The 27,949-nt window shown below is 39.2% G+C and overlaps 1 protein-coding gene across 1 annotated transcript in view; it reads right to left on the bottom strand.

The window, feature by feature from the left end:
* Positions 1-358: 358 nt before the first annotated feature.
* The window catches only part of LRRC3B (leucine rich repeat containing 3B), a 181,554-nt gene continuing 153,963 nt past the window's right edge, over positions 359-27,949 (bottom strand). The window contains exon 2 of the mRNA XM_075589111.1: positions 359-1,968. Within this exon, the coding sequence (XP_075445226.1) occupies positions 1,043-1,822 (780 nt within the window). The 5' untranslated portion in view covers positions 1,823-1,968 and the 3' untranslated portion in view covers positions 359-1,042. The remainder of the gene's footprint in view (positions 1,969-27,949) is intronic.

Raw genomic sequence — 27,949 nt, 5'->3', positions numbered from 1 at the left:
TCTTTTGATAACTTAAAGCCGGATACAGGCTTTGCTTTTGTTAAATCTGGACCATATGAATCGCTCGTGTACCAGCAACAACTCTGGGAGCACTTAGGTTCTGAAGATATGATTTGCATTTAATATATGTTCAGAACATACAGTATAGTATAGTAATGTTTACTATGTAGGTGGCAGAATATTCTAGTGTTCGGTTCATTCAGTTTGAGAAAGGAAGTGAAAAGCAACACACAGTTAACTGTGAAGTTAGGAAAATAAAACAAACAGGTTACAACTGCATAAAAGGTACAGTATAAATAAAAATAATAAACAAAGCGACAACTTTTTTTTATACATATTTTTATTAATCAAAGGCATGGAACTTGCATTACTTTTTTTTTTTTTTTAATACACAGTATGTCAAGGGCTCACCAGAAATAATTGACCATATTAATATGATTCCTGCTGGAGAAAACCTAGGCAATAGATCAACAGACTGCTTCGCCTTTTTTGTGAAAATCAATTAGGTGTTCTGTGGCTTAAGACACTAGTGACTTGTTCTAGAAGCACTTTATACGTTGTTGCGCAGGGAGGGAAAAGATTCTCACAGACCAACATACAGTACCTTGTTTTGCTTTCTAAATGCATTGCTCGGACCACCTTTTTGTGTTTAACCAGTACCTGTTTTGCATAATGCTTACTAACCTATAAAAATAAATCAGTTAACCCAGTCGCTTATTATGTTTTACCCAGTTCAAAGTAAAGCCTTTATTTTCTCATAAATTAAAAAAATAAATATTTCATTATTAAATAGTGAAATGCATTCTAATGTATGATTACATACTAGTTTACTTGATTGGAATACCATCAGAGAGACAATTGTGTACCATTCAAACAAAGAGTATCTTGTATTGTTTCGAGACAGTGGCAACATTTACTGTAGCTACTGCAAATTTTAAAAAGGCAAAAAGGTTATCAACAAACATTAGAACTAAACGTTGTTTATTCCAATGACTTCCAAATTGGTATCCATTTTTCAATTCCAGAATGTATACCATAGATACTATACCACAGTGCTAATGTCGTCAGCTTCTTCTGGTTTTTTTGGCCTGCTTGGCAGGGATTTCAAGTATTCGAGATGTCTTCTTGCATCCTCCTGGTTTTGCCGTACATAGTAAACCACATAGGATATCACCATGGTGAACCAGCCAAACATGGTGACCAACATGGCATAATCTGTAGTCTTTTTGGGAAGATTACAAAGGTCTGCATCATTAGCGTTAGTCAGGAAAGCTCTTCCAGCATGTTCATCCAGAACAGATGTTTTACAGATGACATTGCTGGCCGTTTCGTGGTTTGACGCCATGCTCCTCAGAACCTGCTGCAGCGTACAGTCACAATGCCAAGGGTTGTTAGCAATCCTGGCCCTTGCCTTTAAGTTATTAAAAGCATTCTTATGGACACTTTGAATCTGGTTGTCCGACAGATCTAAAGTCTGCAGGGTTTCTGCTACACCTTTAAAAGAGTGTTCATCTATAAATTCAATGCCATTTTTGGATAAGTTAAGAACTTTCAGTTGATGCAGATCCTTAAAAATTTCATTAGGAATGGATGTTATTTGATTGGAGTCTAGGTAGAGTAAAACTGTTTCAGGGGGAAGGTCTCTAGGTATTTCCTTAAGATTTGCATTACTGCAGCTGACATTTAAGCCTCCCGAATGAGAACAAAGGCAGCCTTTGGGACACATACTGGCAGAGTGAAAGCACAGTATCATTAGAACAAAGCTTTGTAAGAGCAGACACATGGAGAGGGAGCGTGTTAGCCACAGGTCTACCAAATTCATGCTTAGATGTCAGCATAATAACATGACTACTCCTCATTTACCCAAAGGAAGTAATAAAGGATGTTCCAGAGCAAATCCGCAGCTTCATTTTCTGTAATATTCCTCTCAACAAGCAGCTGTGATTTGCATTAGTTCATAGAAGACATCTGAAAGAATAAGAGAAACATATTCATTTGGACTGGCATCTAAATTTACTAGGCAGAAATGTTGTATATTATACACTTGCCATTGGCCAAGAAAATATACTCAAAACATGGAGACCATAACCTAGGGCAATGGTTTTCAACCATTTTTGGTTAGGGAACCCCAGATTAAATTGTGAAATTCTGAGGAACCCCAAACCTTGCCCCCCACCCCGTCTCTCGTGTCTTTCCCCCCTCACACTCTCCCTCTTACGCACCCTCTCCCCCACACTTTCTCTTTTACGCTCACTCTCCCCTCTCTCTTCTATACACATATGCACACACCACTCTGCTCCTCTCTCTTACACACACACTCCCCTCTCACACACACACACACTCACACACCCCCTCACTCGCACTCACACATACACTCCCCTACACACACACACACACACACACACACACACACACACACACACACACACACACACACACACACACACACACACACACACACACACACACACACACACACACACACACACACACCCTTGACCTCTAACTTACACACACACACAAACACACACACACACACACACACTCTCCCCCTCTCACTTACAACCCCACACACACACATACATACACTCTCCCTCTCAGGGTACACACACACACTCCCCCTCTCACTCACACACTCATAGACACACACATACACAGACACACAGACACACTGTATCTTTAAGGGAGTTGTCTCTCGCGCTGATGTTTCCTCTCCCTCCTGTCAGCCAGAAGTTTACGGCAGAAGCAGGGAGAGGAAAGATACTGTAGCAGTGACCGAGCGGCTGCTGCTTCTGCTAGTGCTGCTGCTGCTTGGCTCGGGAGCCGCTGGGTCACTGGAATGTGGGGGTGCCGCCACACCATCGGGTCTGGGATAGCATGGGAGTTTTTTCCCAGCGGAAACCCTGAGGGGTGCTTGCGGAACCCCAGTTGAAAATCACTGACCTAGTGCATAGATTTGTATTACTTTTGCAAACACAATTTTCCCCTTCAAGTGCCATTGTACTTTATATTTTCTTTTCATTTCTTCTGTAGTTTTGTACAGAAAATGTTACCCTTATACTGTAGTGCATTTGCGCTGATATATGAATACAATCTACAAAATTGGCATGTAACATAGCACATTAAAATCATTCCAAATTCTTTCAGTTCATTTAATATTTTTTCACCTTTGAACAGATTCAATAAAAGCACTTTTACATTAATATATCACTTACAATATGCAAAAGCTAAATATTGACCACAGTGCAATTAAAAAATATTGCTTATGTGCCAGGTTGCTTTATACTGTAAAGCACATGGTAAACAAAAGAAAAAAAAGAAGTGTTAAATTACTGTCATCACTGGGAAGTCATTATGAAGTATAAACATTTGGAAGTGCTATAAATCCATATGGCATCCGTATGACAAAACTAACAATTTTTGCACTTGGTGCTCAAACAGAACCACAATCTTAAATTATTTTTTCCCTTCGTGCATTTGATACAGTTACAATGCCTGTTACTTCGAACTGAGTTCATAAAATAGTTTTAAGCAGTGTGTGAGTTTATGTACAGTTGTGTGAAAAAGAAAGTACACCCTCTTTGAATTCTATGGTTTTACATGTCAGGACATAATAACAATCATCTGTTCCTTAGCAGGTCTTAAAATGAGGTAAATACAGCCTTAGATGAACAACAACACATGACATATTACACCGTGTCATGATTTATTTAACAAAAATAAAGCCAAAATGTTATATTGCGTATAAAATTGCCTTTTAGTACTTCACTATTGTGGCTTCTCTTTCATTATCTTTAGCATTTCAAGAAGTTGGAACTTTTACCATCTGGACACCTTCCGTATATTGGTTATATTTTTCATTATTTATTGGTTAACTAATCTGCACCCTTTATTCATTTTTGTCTGTATATATATTCATTAGTATTCATATAAATATTTGAAGAGTTGTAACATACTGTTTTTACATTTGAAATTAAGGACCATGGGCCTCATGCAGAGAGCATAGAATTTTAAAATTGGCGAATTTCATAAAAAGTAGCTTTTTTGGAGAGTTTTATTCTCCATATGCAGAAAAGTGCGAATTCTGCTATGTTTAACATGGATGCGTGTGGCGAGTTTAAATTGGCGAGATGCGCGCTTCAGAAACGTGTAAAAACAAATTCGCGCCTTTTTTTTCCCCTTTACTATAGGCGGCGAGCGCCATCTTGCCATCTTTTCCTGGCGCGGCAAAAATGCGAGAATCGCGCCATTTTTTGGCGCGAACAGCCGCTACTTGCCGTTCGCACCTCTCTGCATTCGGAGAGTTTTAAAAATGGCGAGATGGAGGTTCTCGCCAGCCGCGAGGCGAATTTTAGCAATTGAAAAAACAAAATGGCGCGTTTTTCGGAACTCGCCATTTTCTGCCGGTTTCTGCGCGAAATTGTACAAAAAATGGCGAATTTCGAAATAACGATGCTCTCTGCATAAGGCCCCATATTTACTAATCGGAGCAATTCCATAAGAAATCTTTACCTGGCTATAAGGTGGGTATCCTCTCCACGTGGTAAATATGGTCCTTAATGTTTTTGTTGCATAAATAAGATCACTGAAATTGCCTGCATAATGAGACTGAAGGAAGTAATGATGATATACCATATGAATACAATCAATAAGTACAGCCAGGCACACTACTGTAACTGCTTCACTGTAAGACAGATTTAGTAGATGCATTGAAGCCAGTAGTGTGTCTGTTGTACTCCATGTCGCTAGTGTGCATTGCATACTAAGAATAAGAGACCACAGGGAATTAGTCCTCTCTCCCCAGTGCGTCAGAAAGAACTCATAGCTGTCATCAAGACTGAAAAGGAGTCTGTTTCATGGGCGTTAGTGAAGGAAAAGATTGAAAAAAGGGATACCCTTGTTTTATAGGGAAGATAATTTAAAAAGTGACACACTTCAAATGCTTAGTTACTTATTTATGTCAAAGACTGCCACAGTTTAAATATATTATGATGATATGCCGACTTCAAATACATGGATAACCTGCCAGAGATGTGGCCTATGGATGCATTATTAACAGGGTTGTGTCCTAAAGGGCATTGAAAAACTACTGTAAGGAAAATAAAATGGGATGGTGCAGTACATTTCCCTCTTTTAGCAGGAAGGCAAGCTACATCATCCAAGTATATGCAATATGAATTGCTTTGTAGAATTTATGTTTGAAGCTTCCAAATTTTCTCACTCAAAACCAGAGATGTGCAAACATGCCACAATGCACTTCGTGTACAGTTCTATCAGATTTAAAAAAAAATGACTGAATATTTTTTCTTTTCCATTAAAAACATTGGTCAAAATTGACAAGTTCAAAACAAAAATAGACATTTTGGAACAAGCTTTGAATTTCGCTAGACGAAAAGTACTCTGAAATATGGATATTGCTCGAGAGATTGGAGAGAGGGACACAAGATGAGAGAAACAGTGTCTATTTTACTTGTGCCCCGGTGGATTCTCTCTATTTCCAACAAAACCCATATTTCAGGGTACTTTTCATCTGGTGAAATTCTAATTCTGATAGAAAAACAGTTTTGTAGACTTTGAATTTTTTTGTGGGGCCAGCTCCTCACAAAATGTTGCAAAAGTTACAATTTTCGACGTTCGCAAAAAGTGGTCACTTTGCCATATTCAAAAAGTCTGGGAAAGGTTTTGCACATCTCTACTAACCACTGTTGTTGGTCGATTTACGTTATTTTTTTTTATTTCAATTTTTTTTATTGTTTTGGAGAGACATAACAAATATATAGTCTTGGAATACATGTGATGTTTTAACAGTGTCACTTGTCCATACAACAAAGGGCATTAACAGTTCGTCATCATTACTGAAATAAAATATTTACTATATCACGGTTTTTGAATAAGTGTGGTCTGTCTTCTTATTTCCGGTTGTGTTAGTGAAGCAGCCGCTTCCGTAGGCGTCTCTCATGAGCTTAACAAAGGAAAGAGAAGAACGTAGAAAAGAAGAAAAAGAAGGGGGGAAAGGGGCGGAAGGGGGGGGGGAAGGGCGAGCCCATTTGTCTGGTCTTTCTGTATTTATTTCTATGGGGTTCCTAGTTTCCTGGCCATATTTCCCAAATTTTGTGAAATTTGTCAGTTTTCTGGCTCAACTGTGCTGTGAGGAGCTCCATCATCTTTATTTCTCTTAGTCTCCGTAGGACCGTCTGCCTAGAAGGCGCATTCACCATTTTCCAGGCAGCCGCAATAACACAGCGGGCAGCCGTCATTACATGAGTGATCATCTTACTTTCTGCCGTTCCTAATTCATCTATTGGTTTGGCCAGCACCATGGTCAGCGGTTCCACCTCAACCTCCACCCCTAGGTACTCTCTGATCAATGTTTGTATCATGACCCAGAATACCTGAATTTTTGGGCAACTCCACCAAATATGAACCATATCTCCTTTTTGCCCGCATCCCCTCCAGCACAAATCCGGGGACCCGGGGAAGATCTGGGCCAGCCTGCTCGGGGTTAGGTACCAATGAAATAGAATTTTATAAATATTCTCTTTGATAGTGGTACAGATTGAAGTTTTTGCAGCTACCTCCCAAATGTCCTCCCAGTCTTCTCTATCGATCTCTGTATTCAAATCTTCTGCCCATTTGATCATATAGCTATGTTGGGAACAACCCGCTGATCGAGCCAGGCCCAGATATATCTCTGAAATCAGCCCTTTACAGTAGTATCCTTTCCTACAAAGTCTTTCAAAATTTGTTAAAGGTTTGAATGCTGAATCTTTGGAGACTGATTGCAGGTAGTGCCTGATTTGGAGGTAACCAAACACTGGTTATGATTTGGTGTTTCTTCTCCAGCGCCTGGAGTGGTAGAATTATACCATTATCTACAAAGTCGTCAGCTACCATCAACTTTAACGTCTTAAATTTATTGAGTCTCTGTGGGAGCCAGCCTGGGGGGAATTCAGGGTTGTGGAATATAGGGGTTAGTAGTGTTGGACTGGCTGTCAGACCATATTTATCTTTATTTCTAGACCATATCCGCCATGTACATTTCATTGCTCCCAGTTTTAATGTTTCCAAGAGGGTCTCTCCTCCCTTCTCGGTTCACATAGCGGCCGAGAGAGAGAGAGGTCTCGTATAGGTAGACTCAAGTCCCACCCAGCAACCTGGTGGTTGGATCGTTGTTCACATTATTGCTTGTTTGAGTTGGGCCGCCAAATAGTATTTAATGATATCCGGGACTGCCAAGCCTCCGCAATCTTTTGGGGCTAGCATAATAGATCTAGCTACCTGGATCTTTTATTTTGCCAGATAAATTGAAAAATTCTGTTTTGTATATTTTTAAGCTCCGGCATTGGAATATCTATAGGAAGAGTCTGGAAATAATACAGGAGCCTTGGTAGGATATTCATTTTGATCGTGGCTATTCTTCCTAACCAAGATATCTGGTATTCGTTCCAGCTCTGGAGGTCCTTTTTTAGCCTCTCAAATAAGGGTGGGTAGTTATGTTTGTATAGCGAATTATACTCCCTTGTTATTTGGATTCCTAAGTATTTGATCTTTGATGAGTTCCACCTATATTTAAAAATTGCTTGTAGTAATTTAACTTCAGAATCCAATAGGGTTAGGTTCAATGCTTCCGACTTATCCATGTTGATTTTATATCCCGATATTTTGCTAAATTTATCTAGTTGTGAATGTAAGTTCGGGAGTGAAATCAAGGGGTTGGCGAGAGTTAGGATAATGTCGTCGGCAAATAGGGATATTTTGTAGTTTGTCTCTCCTATTACAATTCTGTTTATGTTTTTTTCGTCTCTAATTGTTGCTGCCAATGGTTCGATAGAGAGAGCAAACAGAAGCGGAGACAAGGGGCATCCCTGTCGAGTACCATTCTTTATGCTTATAGGGTTTGAGTCTCCTCCTGGGAGTTTCACTATAGCCGTGGGAGATCTGTATAGGGCTCTGACCCCTTCTAGATATGGGCCCTGAAATCCATATTTAAGTAGGGTTTGGTCTAGGAAGTCCCACCTAATCCTGTCGAATGCTTTTTCCGCATCCAAGCTCAACAGGATGGCTTTGTGGATGAGAGATGTACATGGTCGATTATGTCTATAATTTTCCGAGTATTGTCTGAGGCCTGTCTGCCGGAAATAAACCTGACTTGATCTAAATGTATCAGGCTTGGGAGTATGGGGGTCAGTCTGTTTGCCAGAATTTTGCTGAACAGTTTTAGATCCGAATTAAGGAGGGCCATGGGGCGATAGTTACCACACTGCAGTGGGTCTCTCCCTTCCTTTGATATGATTGCTAAATTAGCTTTAGACATAGATGGTGGGATGACTGTTCCTTCCAGAAACGCATTAAACATATCAAGTAGATACGGGGCCAGAACCGCCTTAAATTTTTGTAGTATTGATTGGAGAATCCATCTGGGCCTGGCGTTTTGCTGGGTTTTAATTGAACAATTGCATCTATCAATTCTTCTAGGGAGATTTCTTTATTTAGGTCTGAGAGGTTACTTTCCGAAAGTGTCGGGAGTTTACACGCTTCCAAGTATGTATAGATAGCCTCCGCGTCTGATGATTTATTTTTGGGAAAATTTAGGTTATATAATTTGTTATAATAGTCCGAAAATTCGTTCGCTATTTGCATCTCACAAAGTGTCTTCGTACCTGATTTTGTCAAAATAGCTGATATTTGGGATTTAGCTCTCATACCGCGCAATTTGGAGGCGAGTAATCGGTCGGCTTTATTACCTTTATCGTAATAGGTTTGTTTGGTCCACCGCAACGCCCTCTTCACTTCATCCATTTGGGTCTGCTTAAGTTCAGATCTAGTTTTGTCTAGCAATTTGAATAGTTTTTTCGAGGGATTAGTTTTATGTTTCTGCTCCAAAAGTTGTACTTTCTCCGCTAGCTCATTTAGAGTTTTTGCTTAATTTTTTTCTTATGTGATGCTATGGAGATGATATTCCCTCTGATTGTCGCCTTATGGGCTTCCCATAACATTGCTGGTGACTCTACAGAGCCCTTATTCAGCGTTAAGTATTCTCTGAGTTTTTGTTTAATCTCTATTTCTACATCTACTTGGTTTAACAGAGAATCGTTCAGTTTCCAATTATATTGGTTAGTTCTATAGAAGGGGAGGGGGAGTGTCAGCGAGACCGGGGCGTGATCCGACCAAGATATTGATCCTATGTCTGACTGGGATGTTAACAAGAGTGACATCCACTCCCGACAGGGTACCTTGGAGGATAATGTATCTCCCTTCTGGGTCAGCAGTCTCTTGTTTTAACAAGAATTTGACCGTATGCTTAAATAAGACCGCTACCCCTCTTTTTTTTGTGGAGCATGACGCATAGTATGCCTGTGGAAAAACCCTCGGGAAGGTGTTTGGGGGGGCCATAGTATTGAAATGCGTTTCCTGTAAAAACAGTATGTCGCCTTTTGTTTTTTTGAACTCTTGGAGGGCAAGTTTTCTTTTGGTGGTCGAATTTAACCCTCTAACATTTAAGGATATTAATTTAAGTGTCGTTTTAAGAGCCATTTAGGATTTACGTTATTTTTATTTTCACACAAGTCTATAGATATGGTATATTGGAAACATACAGTATTGTAAGAATCGTTTTATTTATAAAAAAACAAACAATAGATTTAGTACATGTCAGCTAAGGTGAGTCATGTATCATACAGTCATACATCATGAATTTGTACTGTTGGAACATTTAGAATATGTAAGAGCTGACTTATAATGTAACTTTGAAATCTTACATTTAGCCAATCTTTGAAAGTTAGCACCCTTCTGGTTCTACTATATCCACACAATTATGAACACATATCTCATTGACCTGGTCTGAATTTTCTTTCTTTGCATGTACTGTATGTATGTATGTCTATATTTATATAGCCATCCAGGGGGAGCATAGAGGAAAAAAACAACAGAAAAAACACAAACTAAGTGCAGACAATCAAATGCAGTGTGAAACATGTGGTATTAACTTGGCTTTTCTTTGCAGCTTACTCACAAGATAGTAGTAGGGTAAAGGCAATAACAGGATTTGTGGAATCTATGAAGTCTTCTAGACGCAAACAGGATACAGCTCACGCTCAGAAGTTAGGTGGATAAGGGCATGGAAAAATAAAGAGATAAAGTGATAAATGTTGATTTTACTTTTTTTATATGGTAAGTGCGCATTTTTAGCATTTCCATAAAGAATCCTTTTGTACCATTGATCTGCACCATGGAGATTTCTCTTTATTTCTCCATGCCCTTGTCCACCTGACTTCTGAGCGTGAGCTGTATCCTGCTTGCGCCTAGAAGACTTCATAGATTCCACAAATCCTGTTATTGCCTTTACCCTACTACTATCTTGTGAGTAGGCTGCACAGAAGAGCCAAGTTAATACCACATGTTTCACACTGAATTTGATTGTCTGCACTTAGTTTGTGTTTTTTCTGTTGTTTTTTTCCTCTATGCTCCCCCTGGGTTGTGAGAATACATATCGATCATCTGGGACCAGTGAAGACAGTCCCTTCCAGAGGGTTTGAGCAGGGGGTTACAACCTTTATATGTATTTTTCTTATGGTTGCACTATTTTAGTCCCTTAAAGTCACACAATTATTATATGTTCAATTGCTTTCACTTAATTATTAGTGAGCACTAGTATTTTTATTAGCGCCTGTTTTACACTATCACCTTGTCACAATTGCTTATATTTATATAGCGCCATAAATGTACATAGCTCTTTACAGCACTATTGACACATGACTAAATAAAATAACATAATTAAGCATTACTAAATAAAATAACACATACAGATGCAGCGGCCATTCTTCGAACACTTCACGCGTTGTATACCTCGGAACACCCATGTCATGGGGCGGGATTTCTTCCAACCATACCGCCTTAAGACGAGAGTGCAGGCGAGTGCAGAAAATGGCATTTTAGTGTTCTGGTTTTTAAACACCTGAAATTGACACAGTAGCACAGTACTGTACACATTACAATTCATTCATTTCGTTGCATTTAATTGCACACAATCCATGATATTCAAACAAAGCAACCGCGATAAACACGTGTGCCTGGGGCGATTGGCTGCTTTAATGCAGCGTGGAGTACAGCAGCGCACACGTAAACGGCTCCGTGATTTGTTCGATTAACGACCGCTGCATCTGTAATAATATAACATATAATGGGAATGTGTTTGAGACAAAAATGTAACATTAGGAACATACAGAGACAGTAGGAGGGTGTTCTGGTAAGTGTGTGAGCAAACGGTCAAGGTATGTATGAGGTGCATAGTATCAGCCACGGATCTACTCAAATGCTTCGTTAAAGAGGTGTGTTTTAAGAAAGGTCCTAATAGTGGATAGAGAGAGTGCTGGTTGGATATTGAGGTGAAGGGCATGCCAGAGGTGTGGGGCTGTGAGTGAGAGGTTGTAGGCGGGAGAGGGCTTTAGATAGAGAAGGGGTAGACAGAAGACATGCTTGAGCAGAACGTAAGTCGTGCAGGTGTATGGTGAGTAATTAGGCCTGAGATCTAAGGAGGGGCATAATCGTGTATAGCGAGGAAGAGACTTTTGTATGTAATACATGATTTGATAGGAAGCCTGGAGAGGGATTTCAGCATGAGAGACAATGAGATATTTATGAGAGAGTAAAGTAATCCTAGCAACAGCGTTTTATTTTAATTTCAGTATTCTCCATATTTATACAGTATTCTTAATATTATCTCATTTAAAATCTTTCATATACAGATTGCTGTTTTATTTGGTACGTTCTGTAGATCTCATTTGTGGGAAAGATACTAAACCACACACAGCTTTCTCATCCGGTGAATGTGTCAAAGAACAGACGAGGACTGAGCAAATTCTCATTGAGACTTTTTTTCAAAACATTGCAACATTTCTCTGATTCACAATATCTCATTGACTCGTGATTTTACTAGCTTCTACTAAAAATCTGATTAGTTTTGTAGGGTCAGTGCTAAATGTGGACTTTTTTTTCACTGACTTTTATGGACACATACCACGGTAAAAAAGTATGGGACGTTAGAATATTCAAGTCACTACTCAAAGTGGTAGAAAACATTAATTTTCCCATCTTCCTGTGTACCTCGCATCATAGATGTAGGGAAACAATATTTAATATATTTTCCTAAAGATTATGAGACGGGTATAAAAACAGTGATAATTGATATTCTGGTCCACTACTTACATTTCTACATTCCTACATGTAGGGAAAGGTGAGATGTGGAAAACAAAGATAAAATTGGCAAATATCTCATATACGTTTCCAAATATTTTAAAGACTTCTGTAAAACTTGGCAGCTATAACAAGTTAAACAGATGAATCAGACTGCTCTCCTTTATAAATCGAGTCCTAGGAAAACATACTGTAGCAGCAGGTGCATGGAGGTGAACTATATAGCACACAGATTAGACCCAAAGGGGTCAGAAGAACCCCACTAGAATGCACTCTGCCGATAAATTAAATATTCTGGCATAAATAGCCCAACAAATAATACCTCCTAAAAGTAAATTCTATAGCCAATAAGGGATAGGTAATATAGATATAAAAATACTATTTTTTTTATTTACATCAAATACATAACACCAATGTTTAAAATCAATTAAAAATTCCCCAAAGAGGAGTAGTAGATGACTTAATTAGTATGGATACATTATCCTATAGTAAAGTCATGAATCGACTGTCCTTTAAATCTGCAGTCCAGTTAGTTTAGCATATAAATAATTTCCTATTGAAGTCCACCATAGGCATACCTTATGTTTACTCCACAGTTAATATATGATGTAAGGAACTTTTCTGCCAGATTAGGGCTATATGGCAGCAAATATATTTTCATTTTGCAATAATGCACAGGGTAACTCCACAGTTAATAAATGGTGGAAGGAACTACTCTGCCAGAATAAGGCAGTGTGGCAGAGAATATATTTATTTACAACTTGCAATAATTCACAGGATAAATCCTGAAGTGAAGTACTTTAGCAGTGTAAGCATATATTCCAACAGTATCTAAAGATGGCAAATCTCTAGTATCCCAAAAAGAAACAGTAACAGCAGTCATAGACTGGGATAGTATCTCTGAGAGTCCCTCTCACTGAAAAAACTCTGTGCAGATATAACAAGTTACATGATTCTTTTTTGCAATTTTAACAAGAATGTTAGCTAGTATTAAAATGACAGTGTATATTATATCTGCGATTGTGAGTCAAATTTTTTTTGCCCTTGTGCAAATTTCTTGTAATAATAATTTACAAAAATATTTACAAAATAGACTATGATAAAATTGCGCATCCTTATCTACCTGCTATAAAGACTAGGGAAAAGGTTATTTCTAATTTGTGCTTTCATAACACTCAGTTAAGCAGAATTCATTGATAGTAGCTATCAACGGTAGCCATTGTAGCCAAGCTTCCTGTTCCTGTTGCTGCAACCGCACCGACTGCGACCCAGCAGGATTAACGCTGCGGAAGGTCCCATTGAAAGAGATGGACCCCTGCAGCGTCATAGCAGGAGCCACCTCCCCCAATGCTGCATTTTTCTGGTGTTTCATGCGTGCCGCCAGGAACAGTAAGCTTGGCTATATCTGTACTGTATGTATTAAACTCATATTCAACTTTTATTCCCCATTTTAAAAAAATTCAACAAAAAAGGGACTATCTATTTCTGCTTCTGCTAATTGTTTGCATTTTGTTATTTTTACAACATATTGACACGTACAAGGAATAAATATGTTAAGTTGTAGTAAAAAGCAAATCCCTCATTACAGATGTACATAGCAAACGCTCATTCTCCTGCTGGCACGTTTCTGTGAGACATAGACAACGTGCCAATGGGAGAAGCATCCATTGTTTTGAATCAGGCCCACGTGAGAAGGGAGTGGCACCAATGTGTTATTTACCCTGATTTAACTCCCCCACGGGAGTAATGTATGAGCTATTATATTTAGTTAACTGCCGGTAATATTGTACCATATGTATCATGCTCCTGGATTACTTTCTTAAAAGAAAAAGAGTAACAGAGGCACAACCCATGCAAAATTGCAAAAAGATAACTTTTGGGGCTTTATCCTTGGGTTGTGCCGCTGTTACACTTTTTTCTTTGTTTCATTTGCATGTTTGACATGGTTTGCATGCAATTGACAAGGAAAGTCCCTTTTGTTTTTTCTTGTTAATTTGGAAATATGTTTTTAAACTTTTATATTTCCTTCTGTGCTACATCTCAATGATCATTCTTGTGTTACTTCCTAACACCAACATATAGAACTGCTCTTAACAGGAAAACAGTTAAGCAGCACAAAATTAACTTGCAACAAACAAAAACATGTCTATGCATATGATCCAAAGGACACAAACAAAACTTGTAGCATTTTATGAACATGGGGTATTTTTTCCAGAGTAGCTGCTGTATTTCTTATTGTTGTTCAGCATAATTTTTATAAGAGAATGAATTATATGTAACTAATACAACTGTCCAGTGGAAGATTATTATTGTCATGAGCAGGTGCTGTATGTTCATCAATGCAAATGCAATTAAAAATAAAATCTTAAGATGATCATAGTAATTAATTTAAAACACCATAAGTTGAATTGATTGTACCCATTAAATTCCTGATTAGACGAGATTGCTAACCCATGTCTAGTATAGTAAGAGTGTTGCTAAACATACTTTACTAAATTGTGACTGCTGAAAATTGGTGCAATACTGTTACCAACAGCAGTGCAAGATTGAATGAAGAAAATAGTTTCAGCTAATGTTTTTTTTTTTACTCTAATATTACTTTACTTTGCACCAAATTTTATTACAAGCTACCCCTATTTTCTGAAATAACGTTCTATTGTTCAGTAATTACCATAATTACAGATATTATAATTATTCCATTGGCTCTTATACATTATTATAGCAAATAATGGAGGAAGAAAATACAGAGACAGCCCCTGCTATCCTAAATGGGAACTCATTAACAGGTGTGAAATAACATAGTATTTTTTTTGCATGTGTTGCGTGTGTTTGAATGGAGCCTCAATACATCTTATGTTAAACCGTGAATTATGGATCAGCATACTGTTGCTGCACCAGGCACAATGATATGTTTTTTTCCACTTTTATGTCGAAAAGATTCACTGCTGTATCATGCATGAAAAACAGCAGGAGAAGCTGAAGGGTCATCATGCACTATTCCGTGAGAATGCAGCAATTAACCTTTTCTGAATTGGGCCTCTCAATTTCAATAGCACTTTACATTGTTTTGAAAAATAGTTTAAATGTAGCAGGACACCATTACTTTAACAGAGATTTAATCAATAGCTCTAATTACCTCTTGATTTATTCATTGTAATCATTCAATTACATTATATATATATTGGTTTGGGTGTGATTAAACATGTCGAAAAGTGGTGTTATGTACAGTTAATGATTCCATAATTTTAATTTGCTTGAATGAAAGTTAATGCATTGTCAGCTGCATGTCATCCCACCATACAGTATTTAGTGAGGGCAAAGACTTAGGGGCAGATCCTTTGAATCTGGGCAAATAACGTGACCTTACCTACTGTAAATAGGTGTCCACAAAGCTAAATACGGTATATGCAAAAGAAACCACCATTAGTTATTATCTCATTAGCGTAGGCTTAACACCATGTTAAATTAGCACTGCCTTGCATTAGCTTCAAATAACATCTAATTAAAGTTTAAAAGGAGAAGACAGGAAAGGAAAAGAATACTGTAAATAACAATATGATAATTAAACCATACCTAACTGTAGTCTTACACTTATTCAAACCCTGTAGAAGACCAACATGTATTTCAAGGTCTAGAGCAACACCAAGTTTAACTATGATGTAACATACAAACCCTGCATTAACTATAACAGAACTCTGTGGAAATGCATTGTTAGAGGTAACACCTCTTTTGAATTTCATTAATACTAATATCCATTATAATAATTATATGTATATCACAAAGGACAAACAGCATTGCCTACATATATGAAAACTAGCTCTATCTAGAAGATATAGCAATGGTGCAGGGAGATAGGGAGTCCCCACCAAGTCCCATACAAAAATCAAGTGGTCCAAAGTAATATTTTGACTAATAAAGACAAAAGTAATCAAATAACACCAAACCAGAATGACCTAACATAGTATGAAAAAAAAAGACAGAAAAAGAGAGAAAAAAAAAAGAGGGGAACTGAATCAAAAACAGAAAAAATGAAAAGTAGAAAAGATAAAAAAAATCAAAGCAGTCCAAAACATTAAGGGGGGGGCAATATTTACGTTTCACGTTGTTTAGCCTTTTTTCTGGCCAATTCCTACATATACAAAAGTTGTAGTACTTCCCTTTTAGAAGAAAAAGTCAAACATCTGGAGCTTCTAGACAGAAAATGTATACTAATACTGAAGATTTTTCTGCAGACCCTTCCAGTCTATTTAAAATGATGCTAGCGAAGGAACAGCCCTCTTATGGTCTCTGCACATTGGGCTCCTGTGTTATGTTACATGTTACATAACTCAGGAGCCTCTGGATATCCTCACTACCCATCTCCAAGCAGGTTTCCTCCGTTGCAGCCCCTACCCATGTCCAGGTCCCATGTAATCCAGGCATAACTTAATAAAACTCCAAAACTGGAAGCTGGATAATGATCCCCCGTCTGCATGGACGAACAATGGGCCTGCCACCGGAGGCCTTACCTGCAGGAAGACCCCAACCCGCTTCATCAGACAAATCATGTTGTCCTGCCCATTTAGCACCCCCGAAAAAGGCCATAACAAATATTAGTTCCCCCTAAAACTGTGATGAACAAACCTCTCGTGTGGCCCACACAAGATCCTTAGCCATGGTAACTGTTGATTCTAAAATGGCCCCACCATCCTACCTAGACTAACCTTCTTCTGGAGGTTTGTTTTTTCTTTCTTGCAACACCAGGCATTACCCTAATTATTTTAAATTCTCTGATTCCACCCCTCTCCCTGTCCACAAAAGGAATCCAAACCTGCACTGGAACCTCTCTCCCACCAATGGATCCACTTTCCTACTGAGATAATGGTCTAGCAGGCCACCATCCATGTGACATTCACCAGTGTTGTAGCCTTTTGCTGCAGCATCTCTTGCTATGTTGTCCCCTCCAAATTTCCCTTTCGGGTCCACTTCCATACAGTGTTCTTCCTCCTGGCCCCACACCCTTCTCTCTAATGGTGGGGCCAGGAGGGAGAACACTGTAGGGAAGAGAACCTGAAAAGGGAAATTTGCCCTTCCAGAACTCACTCTCTTTGATGGGCAAGTGCACCTGTGCCGAGCCTCTATACAGCTGCTTCCGGCTCTGCTTTTCCCACACAATTTATGAATTGTCCCGATGGGAGATCGGCATTCCATCCTCCCTCCTGTCACACTTGACGATCCGTGGAGTACCCCCATGCTGCGCTCCTCACTTGGGATCCGCTTCTCACCCCTTCCGATGCTCCAGCACCATCCAGCACTTCAGCCACTGGCTGCAGCAGCCATGCTGCACTGTATCTCCTGGCCACCTCTGCAGAGCTCTAAAGGAGGTTCTCCTCAGTCCTCTCTGCATCATCCATCTTCAAGGTAAGGCAGCAGATTTACTTCTCAGATTTTCAATCAGCCTGGGAGCACTTGACTGAGCTCCCAGGCCACTTTCCCCCCCCCCCCTCCTTTATGGCCTCAATAGCCTACTCACTCGCCTCCCCCCCCCCCCCATCACCACTTCCCGCCTCACCCTTACAGTAGTTAACCCATTCAGCCCATGATGGGCCAGAGGCTTTGGACCAACTTTACAGGCCCAGGGATCAAGTCAAGGTGAAGGGAAAAGGGGGATAGATGGTCATAGCAACTAAAATAGGAAGGAGAGGGGGGACAGCTTGGTACTGCGGTCATGCTGCTCTTCCCTTATGAGTATGGTCTCTCTTTCTCTAAAAATTGTGTAATTTAATATTACTGCCCAAATTAGATAAGTAATACAGTTTAATAAAAAGGTTGAATAATTTTGTGTTTTAATATACAGTAACTTGTTTTACCACACGTTTATTTTAATTTTGCATTCCACATTCATTTCTCCTCTGCTTTCCATATACTGTAAATGAAACTATGTATATGAGCTTTGAATATGAATGATTAATACTGAACTTTAAATATGAAGTAAACCTGGAATCAAAAAACAAATAACAAAAAAATAAATAAAGTTATAATAGGATTTTGTTTAATTTCAAACATGATTCAAACAAATACACTATTTGGTATTCCAAACCTGTTTTAGAACAAAAACAAATACTTAATAACCTGTAAAAGAAAGTAAGTTAACCAATACAAAGGTTTTTATATATGGAAACATTTTTGCAGTCTGCTGAAAGAAAAGTGTCTTCTGTACAAAACCTAATAATGCATGAATGGCAATATATTTAAACATAGAAGTGGGGATACATACAATCTGGTCTTGCTGCAAATGACAGTTAATAGTCTAATTTACATAATTTGTGAAGTATGTTTGTGTCAGTATGTTTCAGTACTTTAATTTAATCTATGTGAGAAATAAGGAGCAATCATGATTATGTTGGGGACTTTAATTCTATAAGCAAGTCATATTGTGACCATTTTTTTGTCATTATTATTATTATTATTATTATTATTATTTTCAAACAGATTCCCAATTTCAGATTTTCTACAAAATGTTTAAATACATAGAAACATGTTAAAATACAGGTTTACTTCTACATTAGAAAATTAACTTTCCCCCAAAAATGCAACCAAATCCCAGTGTTATTAGTGACACAGAAAACTGGCCTTTTTAGGATTTGTAGATATTTAACTAACAAAAATCCAATGTGGTTGAACATATATGTCGAACCATATTTCAATTTTCAGCATCAAAACTTGCAATATAACACATGGCCTTCTGAGAGCTCCTTTAAGTTGGTGCAATGTAATGTTAAAAAAAAAAATATGAATTGCTGAAAATCTTTTTGATTGAGTGTGACTTTATATTTCCCCTACAGATCTACAGTAGCAAGTCTTACTGTCTCCGAAGAGCAGAGTCAAAAAAGCTAAAATGTGTGCTGCGCGAGTCCATGCTTCCGGATCGAGCCTCCTGCAGTATTGATACTCCAGCACAATGACCGCAGCTTGCCCTGCTACAAAAGACAGTGTTCTTTGCTACATCTGTATATTTTAAGTCAAATATTAACCAAATCACATTTGTATAAGTACTGCATGTCTGCTGTGAACAGCTCTCTACAGTATGTACAGTACCTATGTAAACTAAATATTGTTTAAGCACAAGTTGAGCCTTTCATTGGTGAAAAAGATATGATGCCATAAATATGATGAAATCTACTTATCTTAATATTGTCACAGATATCTTTAACAATTTAATTAATTTCCTTAAAATTAATATTAAATATTATTTCCCATTGTTGCCTGCACACACTGATACTAAATATAAATGCATACTTTTTTGTCCAATATAGACTCCAAAATAGCAAGATGTTTTACACCTACATTTTTGGGGACTAAGGGGCTTCAGGTAGCCTTGATAAAATCACTGCCAAATCGAACGGTTTGCCATGACCCTACCTCATGGTCTGACATATACGTTATAACATTATTCAGAAAGAATTATTGAAAGTCAGAAACCATGAGGTAGCAAAATGCCAATACCGCTCGGGATTGTAGTGTTCTTGTCTTAGCCTTTTTCTAAGTTCTACCCATACGATCTGCCTGCAGTCTGTAAGAGCTGCATCTCCCTGCAGAGCTCTTACAGGCGGTCATGTGACGCGGGACATTGAAACAATACAGGCCTGTAACTCAGGAATCAGGGAATCCCTGAGGCTGAAATTAATGCGGTTCAGCTCAAGAGACCCCCCTGCTTCAATACTGTGTTATTTAAATAAATTAAAAACAGCTTGAAGGGATTAAATAAATTACCTGGTTTATTGGGTTTAGAGGAGGTGGGTGAAGGGGTAGTTGCCCCACGGTGGGCGGTTAGGCCTACCGGGAAGGTTGCAGGTGGAGTTAACCCTTCAGTACCATAGCGGTCGTAACCACTATAGTAATGAAAGCGTTTAACCCCTCCCGCTATCCCCCTGAGAGATCTAACAACCCACCCTGGTGCAACTACCCCCTTCACCCATCCCCTCTACTCCCAAGAAACATACTACCCACCCCCTCTACTCCCAACCCCCAACACATACTGTACAGTACAATAATGAGCAAAATGCCTATTATCCAGATCTGAATAAGAGCTAACTTTCCCATTAAATATAAAACAGTAACCAGCCAGAATAAAGTAAATTAAAGTTCTAATTACCCTTGCTAGGATGAAGGCCACCTTCAACCTCAGCTCTGTCCTTCTCATCCTCCGTGGGTAGCAACATTAAATTTAAAAAATGAACTACTGGCCACTAACCCGTTAATTACCTTAGCTGTACATAACCACTATAGTAATAAACCCCCTCCCCTGATACCTACCCGGGAAGCCTAACCACCCTCCCCAGGGAAACTACTCCCACCCTCACCGCTCTAACCCCATGAACACACATACAAATGGGCCAGGCATTAGAAACCCAAAATCGCTCGTTTACCCATTTATTTGTAAAACAAAACAAATACACAATAAAATAAAATTGACATAACTATACACTTGCCAATAAAGCCATTGATTGTGACTGTGGTAAACCATGCCCAGAATATGGGCATGAATTGCCACAATGGCAATGAATGGGCAAGCTAAAGAAAACAACAAAAAATACAATACATAACAATAAAATAAAAACAAAAAATTGACAAAAAATGCATTGATTGTCACTGTGCTTATCTATACCCAGAAGGGGGCATAGATTTGCATATTGCCAGTCAACAGGCAACCTCATAATAAATACACAATTATATAAAAGCCCATCAATGTGTTTCTTACCATTGCCGAGATTCACCCTCCGAATCCTACTCCGGCACAAACTCTTGACCCTCGACACAATGAAGTCCATGGTCCTCTGTTGATTGAAGTCCCCGGTAAATTCTTTCCTTCTTTCTTTTCTTCTGTCTTCTCTACCGTACAATCCAAAAAGGGTCGAGATATTGCCCTGATGTCTTCTTGGTCTCAAATGAGATGGGACAGGCCTAACATAAGGCCTTTGATGTCACATTTGACTGTCAAATGGTACACCCCCAATCCGATTGGTTGGTGTGACAGGTTCCATTTTATTTAAGGATGTGACTTCATCAAAAAGGGAGGGAAGCCAGCCATTGATGTACAGTAGTATATGCTTCTCCCCATTTAAGATGATGTCACTTCAGAAAAAAAAACTAAATGACAGGCATCACATGGTACATCAAGCAATCGGATTGGTAGATATACCATATGATGCCTTTCCTTTTTTGGAGGGATGTGACATCATCAAAAAGGGAGGGAGGCATACTACCTGATGGGCTATCTTATCTCCCTTTTTGATGACGACAAAAGGAAAGGCATTACATGTTATACCTACCAATCCGATTGCTTGGTGTACCATGTGATGGCTTCCATTTTGTTTTTGGCTGAAGTGACATCATCCTAAAGGGAGGGAAGCATATACTGCCTAATTGGCTAGCTTTCCTCCCTTTTTGATGATGTCACATCCTTTAAAAAAATGGATGCTGTCAAATACCCTCAAGGAGAGCACAACTATCCACATTGATAAGCAGCACACTTGGAGGATTTGTATCATTTACCTCTTCCTCCCATACTCTATTTTGTTCAGGCTTGGCTTTAGAGTATCTATTCTTAATTGTGCTAACATTGGGGACATTATCCTGGTAGACATGAGGACACTAATGTCTGCTCATTTGTAGCTTGTACTGTGTAGATTTGCATTTTGCTGAGATTGAGGATTTACATGCGTATTAATTCATTTATGCCTGTTTAGGGGACCTCCTTTGTAAGGTTTACATATTTGTGTGCTTTACTCAGAGATATTAATCCTGGTAGTTGACAGTACACCAGGGTTAGTTGACATTAGTATACAGCATGTATTATTTGACGTCTGTCTTCTTGCTGATTTTTTGGAGGATGTTTAGGTGGAGGGATATTATAAAGGGAAGTACCTCAGACTATTTTAGTTTGTGGGAACGGGCCTAATATATCACCTTTACCTTACCGTATGTTATATGTCACCCGTGTTTTTCTCTTTTTTGTCTTCTGCTTTATCTTTTTCCCCTATGGTTTTTATTCCCCACGTTTTTTCCCCCACCTCCCTCCCTCTCCAAACTTGTGATTTTTTGTTTAGCCCTCTTTTTTCATGTTAGGCCCCCTCCTAGCCTACAATAGGGTTGGCTCATGTTATACATTTATTGTTTCAATACATTACTGTTCGTTTTCTATTGATGTCTTTGACTTATTTTTTCATTTTTTGATTGCTGGGAACCATCATATCTATTTAGTTATGCCAATGTTTTTTTATTGTGTATCTTATTTTGTTTTACAAACAAATGGGCAAACTTACTATTAGCCATTTTTGGCTACTAGTGCCTTTGCCCATTTGTATGTGTGGTGATGGGGGTAGAGGGTGTGGGGAAGGGGTTGTTGCCCCTGGGTGGTTAGGCCTCACAGTTGGGTATAGTGGGGGGTAAACCCCCTAATTACTATAGCGATTACTAACTACTAATGTAATTAAGGGATTAGTGGCCAGTAGTTCATTTTTTTAATTTTTGTTGCTACCCATGGAGGACGAGGAGGAAGAACATGAGGATGAGGGCAGCCTTCATCTTGGCAGGGGTAAATAGAACTTTACTTTACTTGATAAATACTGGGAAAAAAAATATTTTTAATGTTAAAATGAGCTATTATCCTGATCTGGATAATAGGGATTTTGCCCATTACTGTACTGTATGGATTGTTGGGTCCATTCATTGCCATTAGGGTTATATTTGCTCCCATTGAGGGCATAGGTAACCACACTGGCAATCAATGGCTAGTATTGGTGTTTGTATTGTGTTTTTTTTTTTTTTATAACTTGTATTTTTTATTTTTGTGAAAATACAGCATATATACATCTTATTTCCAGTACTGTGACATGCATTATTCATATCTCTTATGTATGATAGCTGAACACAAACATTGTCATCAAAACAAAGTTATAAGCAACAACATAAACTTAAATAATAAATAATCATAAAGTAAAATTAGGTGGGGGGGGGGAAGAGGGAGAGGATGGGGAGGAGGAGAGGAAGGTTGGGAGGCCGTGGCTCTGATCAACGCTTCAGGGACCGATGTCTGGATTGATTTGTTGCTGCTGGGTGGGCTACTCCATTACCGGAGAACGCATCTAACTACTATTAAAGCAAAACGGTGGCTCTCTCCACCCCAGGGATGTCTGTCTGGGCCAGCCAAGGCGTCCAGACTTTTAGGAAATTTTCGCCAGTGTCGTTGACTAAACTTGTCAATTTTTCCATCTGGCATACAGTACGTACCAAATTCTATTCTGGATTTTGGGGATAACAGGAATTTCACTTTGTTTCCATAATGCTGCAATCTCGCACCGCACGGCTGTAGCAAAATGTGCTATTAGTTTAAGAGTTGCTTTTGAGAAGCCCTGTCTTGCTCTTCCCAAAAGGAAGAGACCGGGATCAAATGGGATGTCGAGGCCTAAAAGCCTCTGAAGCCAATTAATGATTTTTTTCCACATTGGAATCAGCCGGGGGCAGGACCACAGCATATGTAACAGATCAGCGGGTTCTCCACACTGTCTAGGACAGAGTGGAGAACTACCGTTTACAAATTTGGATAGTCTAAGCGGGGTGAGGTACCACCTCATTAGGACCTTATATGCGTTCTCCTTTAATGTTGTGCAAATCGAGCTCTTAGCAGCTGCTGTTGCTATTTGGGTCCACTCGTCTACATCTAGGGTCTCTCCTAATTCCGTTTCCCATTTTAGCATGTAACCTAGCTTGTGGGTGACTTTAATTCCAGAACCGATCACTTCTCTATACATCTGCGATGTGAGTCCCTTTGTGTTGGTCTCTTTCAGACAGAGCTTTTCGATTGTTGTCAGAGGTGGGTATGGGGTTGAATTATTGTAGAAGGCTCTGATCTGGAGGTATCTAAAAAATTCTGAATGTGGGATATTTTTCTCTTCTCTAATTTGTGCAAATGATATGAGTTTGTTGTCTACCACCAGATCTTGTAATCTCATAATATTATGCTGTTTCCAGATTTGAAAGTTAGCGCTAGGCATACCCGGAGCAAAGTGTGGGTTCCCCCATAGGGGTGTCATTAGGGTTTTTCTGGACGTAAGTCCGCATCTAAATTTGGTAACATCCCAGATTGCTAATGAATTGGTCATTGAGGATAGCGGCTGTTGTATAGCGGATTTTTTATTGCTATTTTTGGGGTCCAAAATAGGTTGCTTAGTTCCAATGGGGAACAAGCTTTGCTTTCCAATGCTACCCATCGCTTCAAATCAGGGTGTGCTTGCCATTGGGAGAGTTGGCATAATTGGGCCGCTCTATAGTATGAAATCAAGCAAGGTACTGCTAATCCCCCTTCTGTTGGGTGTTTCAGTAGGGTCTGTTTAGTAATTCTAAATTTTTTGCCCCCCCACATAAATGTAAAGATGGATGGATTGTAGTTCTCTAATTTCCTTCAAATTTAACGGCACTGGGAGGGTTTGGAATAAGTATAAGATGCGTGGGAGAATGTTCATTTTTATGCTATATATTTTTCCTATCCAGGAGATATTGAATTTCGCACACTTTCTTATATCCTCCTTCAGTGTTTTAATTAATTTGGGATAATTTGCTTTATAAATTGATTTATATTCACTTGTGATAAATACCCCTAGGTATTTGATCGCCTTAAGCTGCCAGCGAAAGTTGAAGTTTAAAGAGATTAGTTTTTCTTCTGGTTTTGGAATGTTGACGTTCAAGGCCTCTGACTTTGACTGGTTTATTTTAAATCCTGAGATTTTGTTAAACTTATCTAATAGGCTGAAGAGGTTAGGGAGAGAGGTGAGTGGCTTTGACAAGACCATTAGCACATCATCAGCATAGAGGGCTATTTTGTGGGTTTGATTATCTAATTTGAGACCGGAGATATCTGGATTCTCTCTCACATGTGCCGCTAAAGGCTCCATACACATGGCAAAGAGTAAGGGCGAGAGGGGGCAACCCTGTCTCGTGCCACTCTTGATCTTAAATATGTCCGAGTGGTAGCCTTGATGCATAACTTTAGCTGTCGGACCAGTGTATAGCGCCATGATAGCTGATATTAATTTATTCTCGAAACCAAATGCTCCAAGTGTAGCTTTTAGGTATGCCCAGTCGATCCTATCAAAGGCCTTTTCTGCATCTAGACTTAACACCATAATTTTTACTTTTTGTGATTTGGCTATTTCTAACAGATCAATGATTCGTCGGATATTATCTCCCGCTTGTCTATCCTTAATGAAGCCGACTTGTTCTGGGTGTATTAGTCTAGGTAGGATCTGACTTAATCTATTGGCAATTAATTTGGCATAGATTTTGATATCCGTATTGATAAGCGAGATAGGTCTGTAGCTTTTACAATCTACAGTAATGGGTCTTTGCCAGATTTATGAATTACAGAGATTGACGCTTGGAGCATGTTTTCGGGGAAGGGTTGTCCTGCTAATACCACGTTAAACATTTTGAGCAGGTATGGGGCCAAAATTTTACTGAATTTCTTATAATAGAGACCCGAGAAGCCATCTGGCCCCGGAGCCTTCGAGGTCTTAAGGTTGTCTATAACTAGGTCTAGCTCTTCCATGGTAAAGTCAGAACTCAGTCGCCCTCTCTCCTCTTCCGTCAGCTTTGGCAGCTTTGAACTCGAGAGAAATGACTCACGGGATCGTTCAGTATTCTGGTTATGAACTATTTTATCCCCATTATATAATCTCTCGTAGAATGACTTGAATTCGTCTACAAGTACAGATGGATTGCCAGAGATAGAGCCTGAGTGGCTTTTAATGGCTTGAATACTATAATTAGGGGGTCTGTGTCTCAGCTTGTTGGCGAGCATAGTATCTGGCTTGTTTGCTTTATCGAAAAATTTCCTCTTTGACCAATTCAGGGATATATCAGCCTGGGATGTTAATAGAAGATTTAATTCTATTTTGGCATCTCTTATTGGTTTGAGTAGGTTAGGGTTATTGGATTGTTTATGTTTGTCCTCTAGGGTTTTCAATTTAGATTGTAGTAAATTTATTTTGTATTCACGTTCTCTTTTCTTTCTAGACGCAATACTAATTAGTATGCCCCTGAGCGTGGCTTTATGAGCCCCCCAAAGGGATAGATAGGAGTCCACTGAACCGTGGTTTAGTTGGAAAAATTGATCTATTTCGTTGGCTACTAATTGGGCGGTGGCAGGGTTTTTTAAGAGGGCTTCATTAAGTTTCCAGTTTGCTCTAGGTCTGTCCAGAATTAGCTGGGTGCAACTTAGCTCTATAGGCGCATGATCTGACCATGAAATATCATGGATCCCTGTATGGGAGATCTGCGGAACCAGTCTGCTAGAGATAAAGAAGTAATCGATTCTGCTATATGAAGAGTGGGGGTGAGAGAAAAAGGTATAATCTCTATCATTGGGGTGTTGCTCCCTCCAGATGTCTAGGAGATTATTCTCTTTCAGACCCTGACGTAGAGTGTATGACGCATGCTTGGATTGCCGGGGTTGAGGGTTTGATCTGTCCATGGTAGGATCGAGGACTGTGTTGAAGTCCCCCGCTATTATTAAAGGGCCCTGTGCAACCTTGTTTAATTTATTGAAAACGCTTGTGAAGAAATTGGGGTCTACATCGCCAGGGGCGTAGATAGATGCAATAGATAGTGTTTGACTATTTATAGAACCTATGAGGATTATATATCTTCCGTTCTTATCTTTAATGATCTTTTCTGCTTTAAAAGGACACTTGTTATGGAATATAATTGCTACTCCCTTTGTTTTCTTTGAGGAGGATGAGAAATAAAATTGTCTGAATCTTTTATCTAGATATTTTGGGGCGCTCTTTATGCTAAAATGTGTTTCTTGTAGTAGTATGATATCAGCTTTTTTCCGCTGGTAGTCAGCAAAAGCTACACGTCGTTTATTCGGGCTATTTAGGCCTTTCACATTATGGGATATGATTATTAACCCCATTACGGCATACCTAGTCGGAAGGCTCTAATCTTAGTGTTTGGTGTGTGGTGATTGTAAGTGATCTTTACCTTGTCTGCATCTGTCCATGACATCGGTGTCCCTCTGAGGGGTCCTTCAGCGTGTTGCGCGGCGAGCGGCCAGATGGGGAAGGGGGGGGGGGGGGGTAGGAAGGAAAAACAAGGGATGAGACATACAAAAACTTAACAACGGAGATCCTTGTGGGGTCTGAGACTCCAATGGATCTCTTGCCTTTGGAGGAAGGCTGGAGTCCCGTACACTACAATCTGGTGTACGATGGACCAGGTCAAATCGGTCTTCTCCCCTCCAAAGGACTTGGGTGAGTGTCCTGTGGTTACACAGGACATTCTGAATCGGCAACATGGCAAGGGCCAGGGGTGGGTGGCTCCCTCCCGGCTCCCTCCCTCGGCTTTTCAGAAACGATGATATATGATATATAAACACACACATAACTATTTAATAACCTTAACCTTAACTGTGAAGTTAATAAAAAGAACAGCAACCTGTATTCCACAAATCCACAATTCCCGAGAATATATGGAGAACAGTCTGAGGCGTGTCCAGGTTCGGGTTGTCTTTACCTGTACTGGACCTTATTTACCATGGGTGCCCTGTTTGAGTATCTTAAGGGCTTGTGGAGCTTCCATCTAGATACACGAAAATCCCGCCTATAGCTGCTTCTATAATTATTCTATAATTATTGCTATAAATGCTTCTGTAATTATTTTTAACCTAAATTTCCCCCCCTTTTGGGGAATTGGGGTTATATATATATATATATATATA

This window comes from Ascaphus truei, chromosome 2 (assembly GCF_040206685.1).
Source record: "Ascaphus truei isolate aAscTru1 chromosome 2, aAscTru1.hap1, whole genome shotgun sequence".
NCBI lineage: Eukaryota > Metazoa > Chordata > Amphibia > Anura > Ascaphidae > Ascaphus > Ascaphus truei.
Note: the sequence above shows the minus strand (reverse complement) of the source record. Positions and strands in the feature narration are given on the sequence as shown.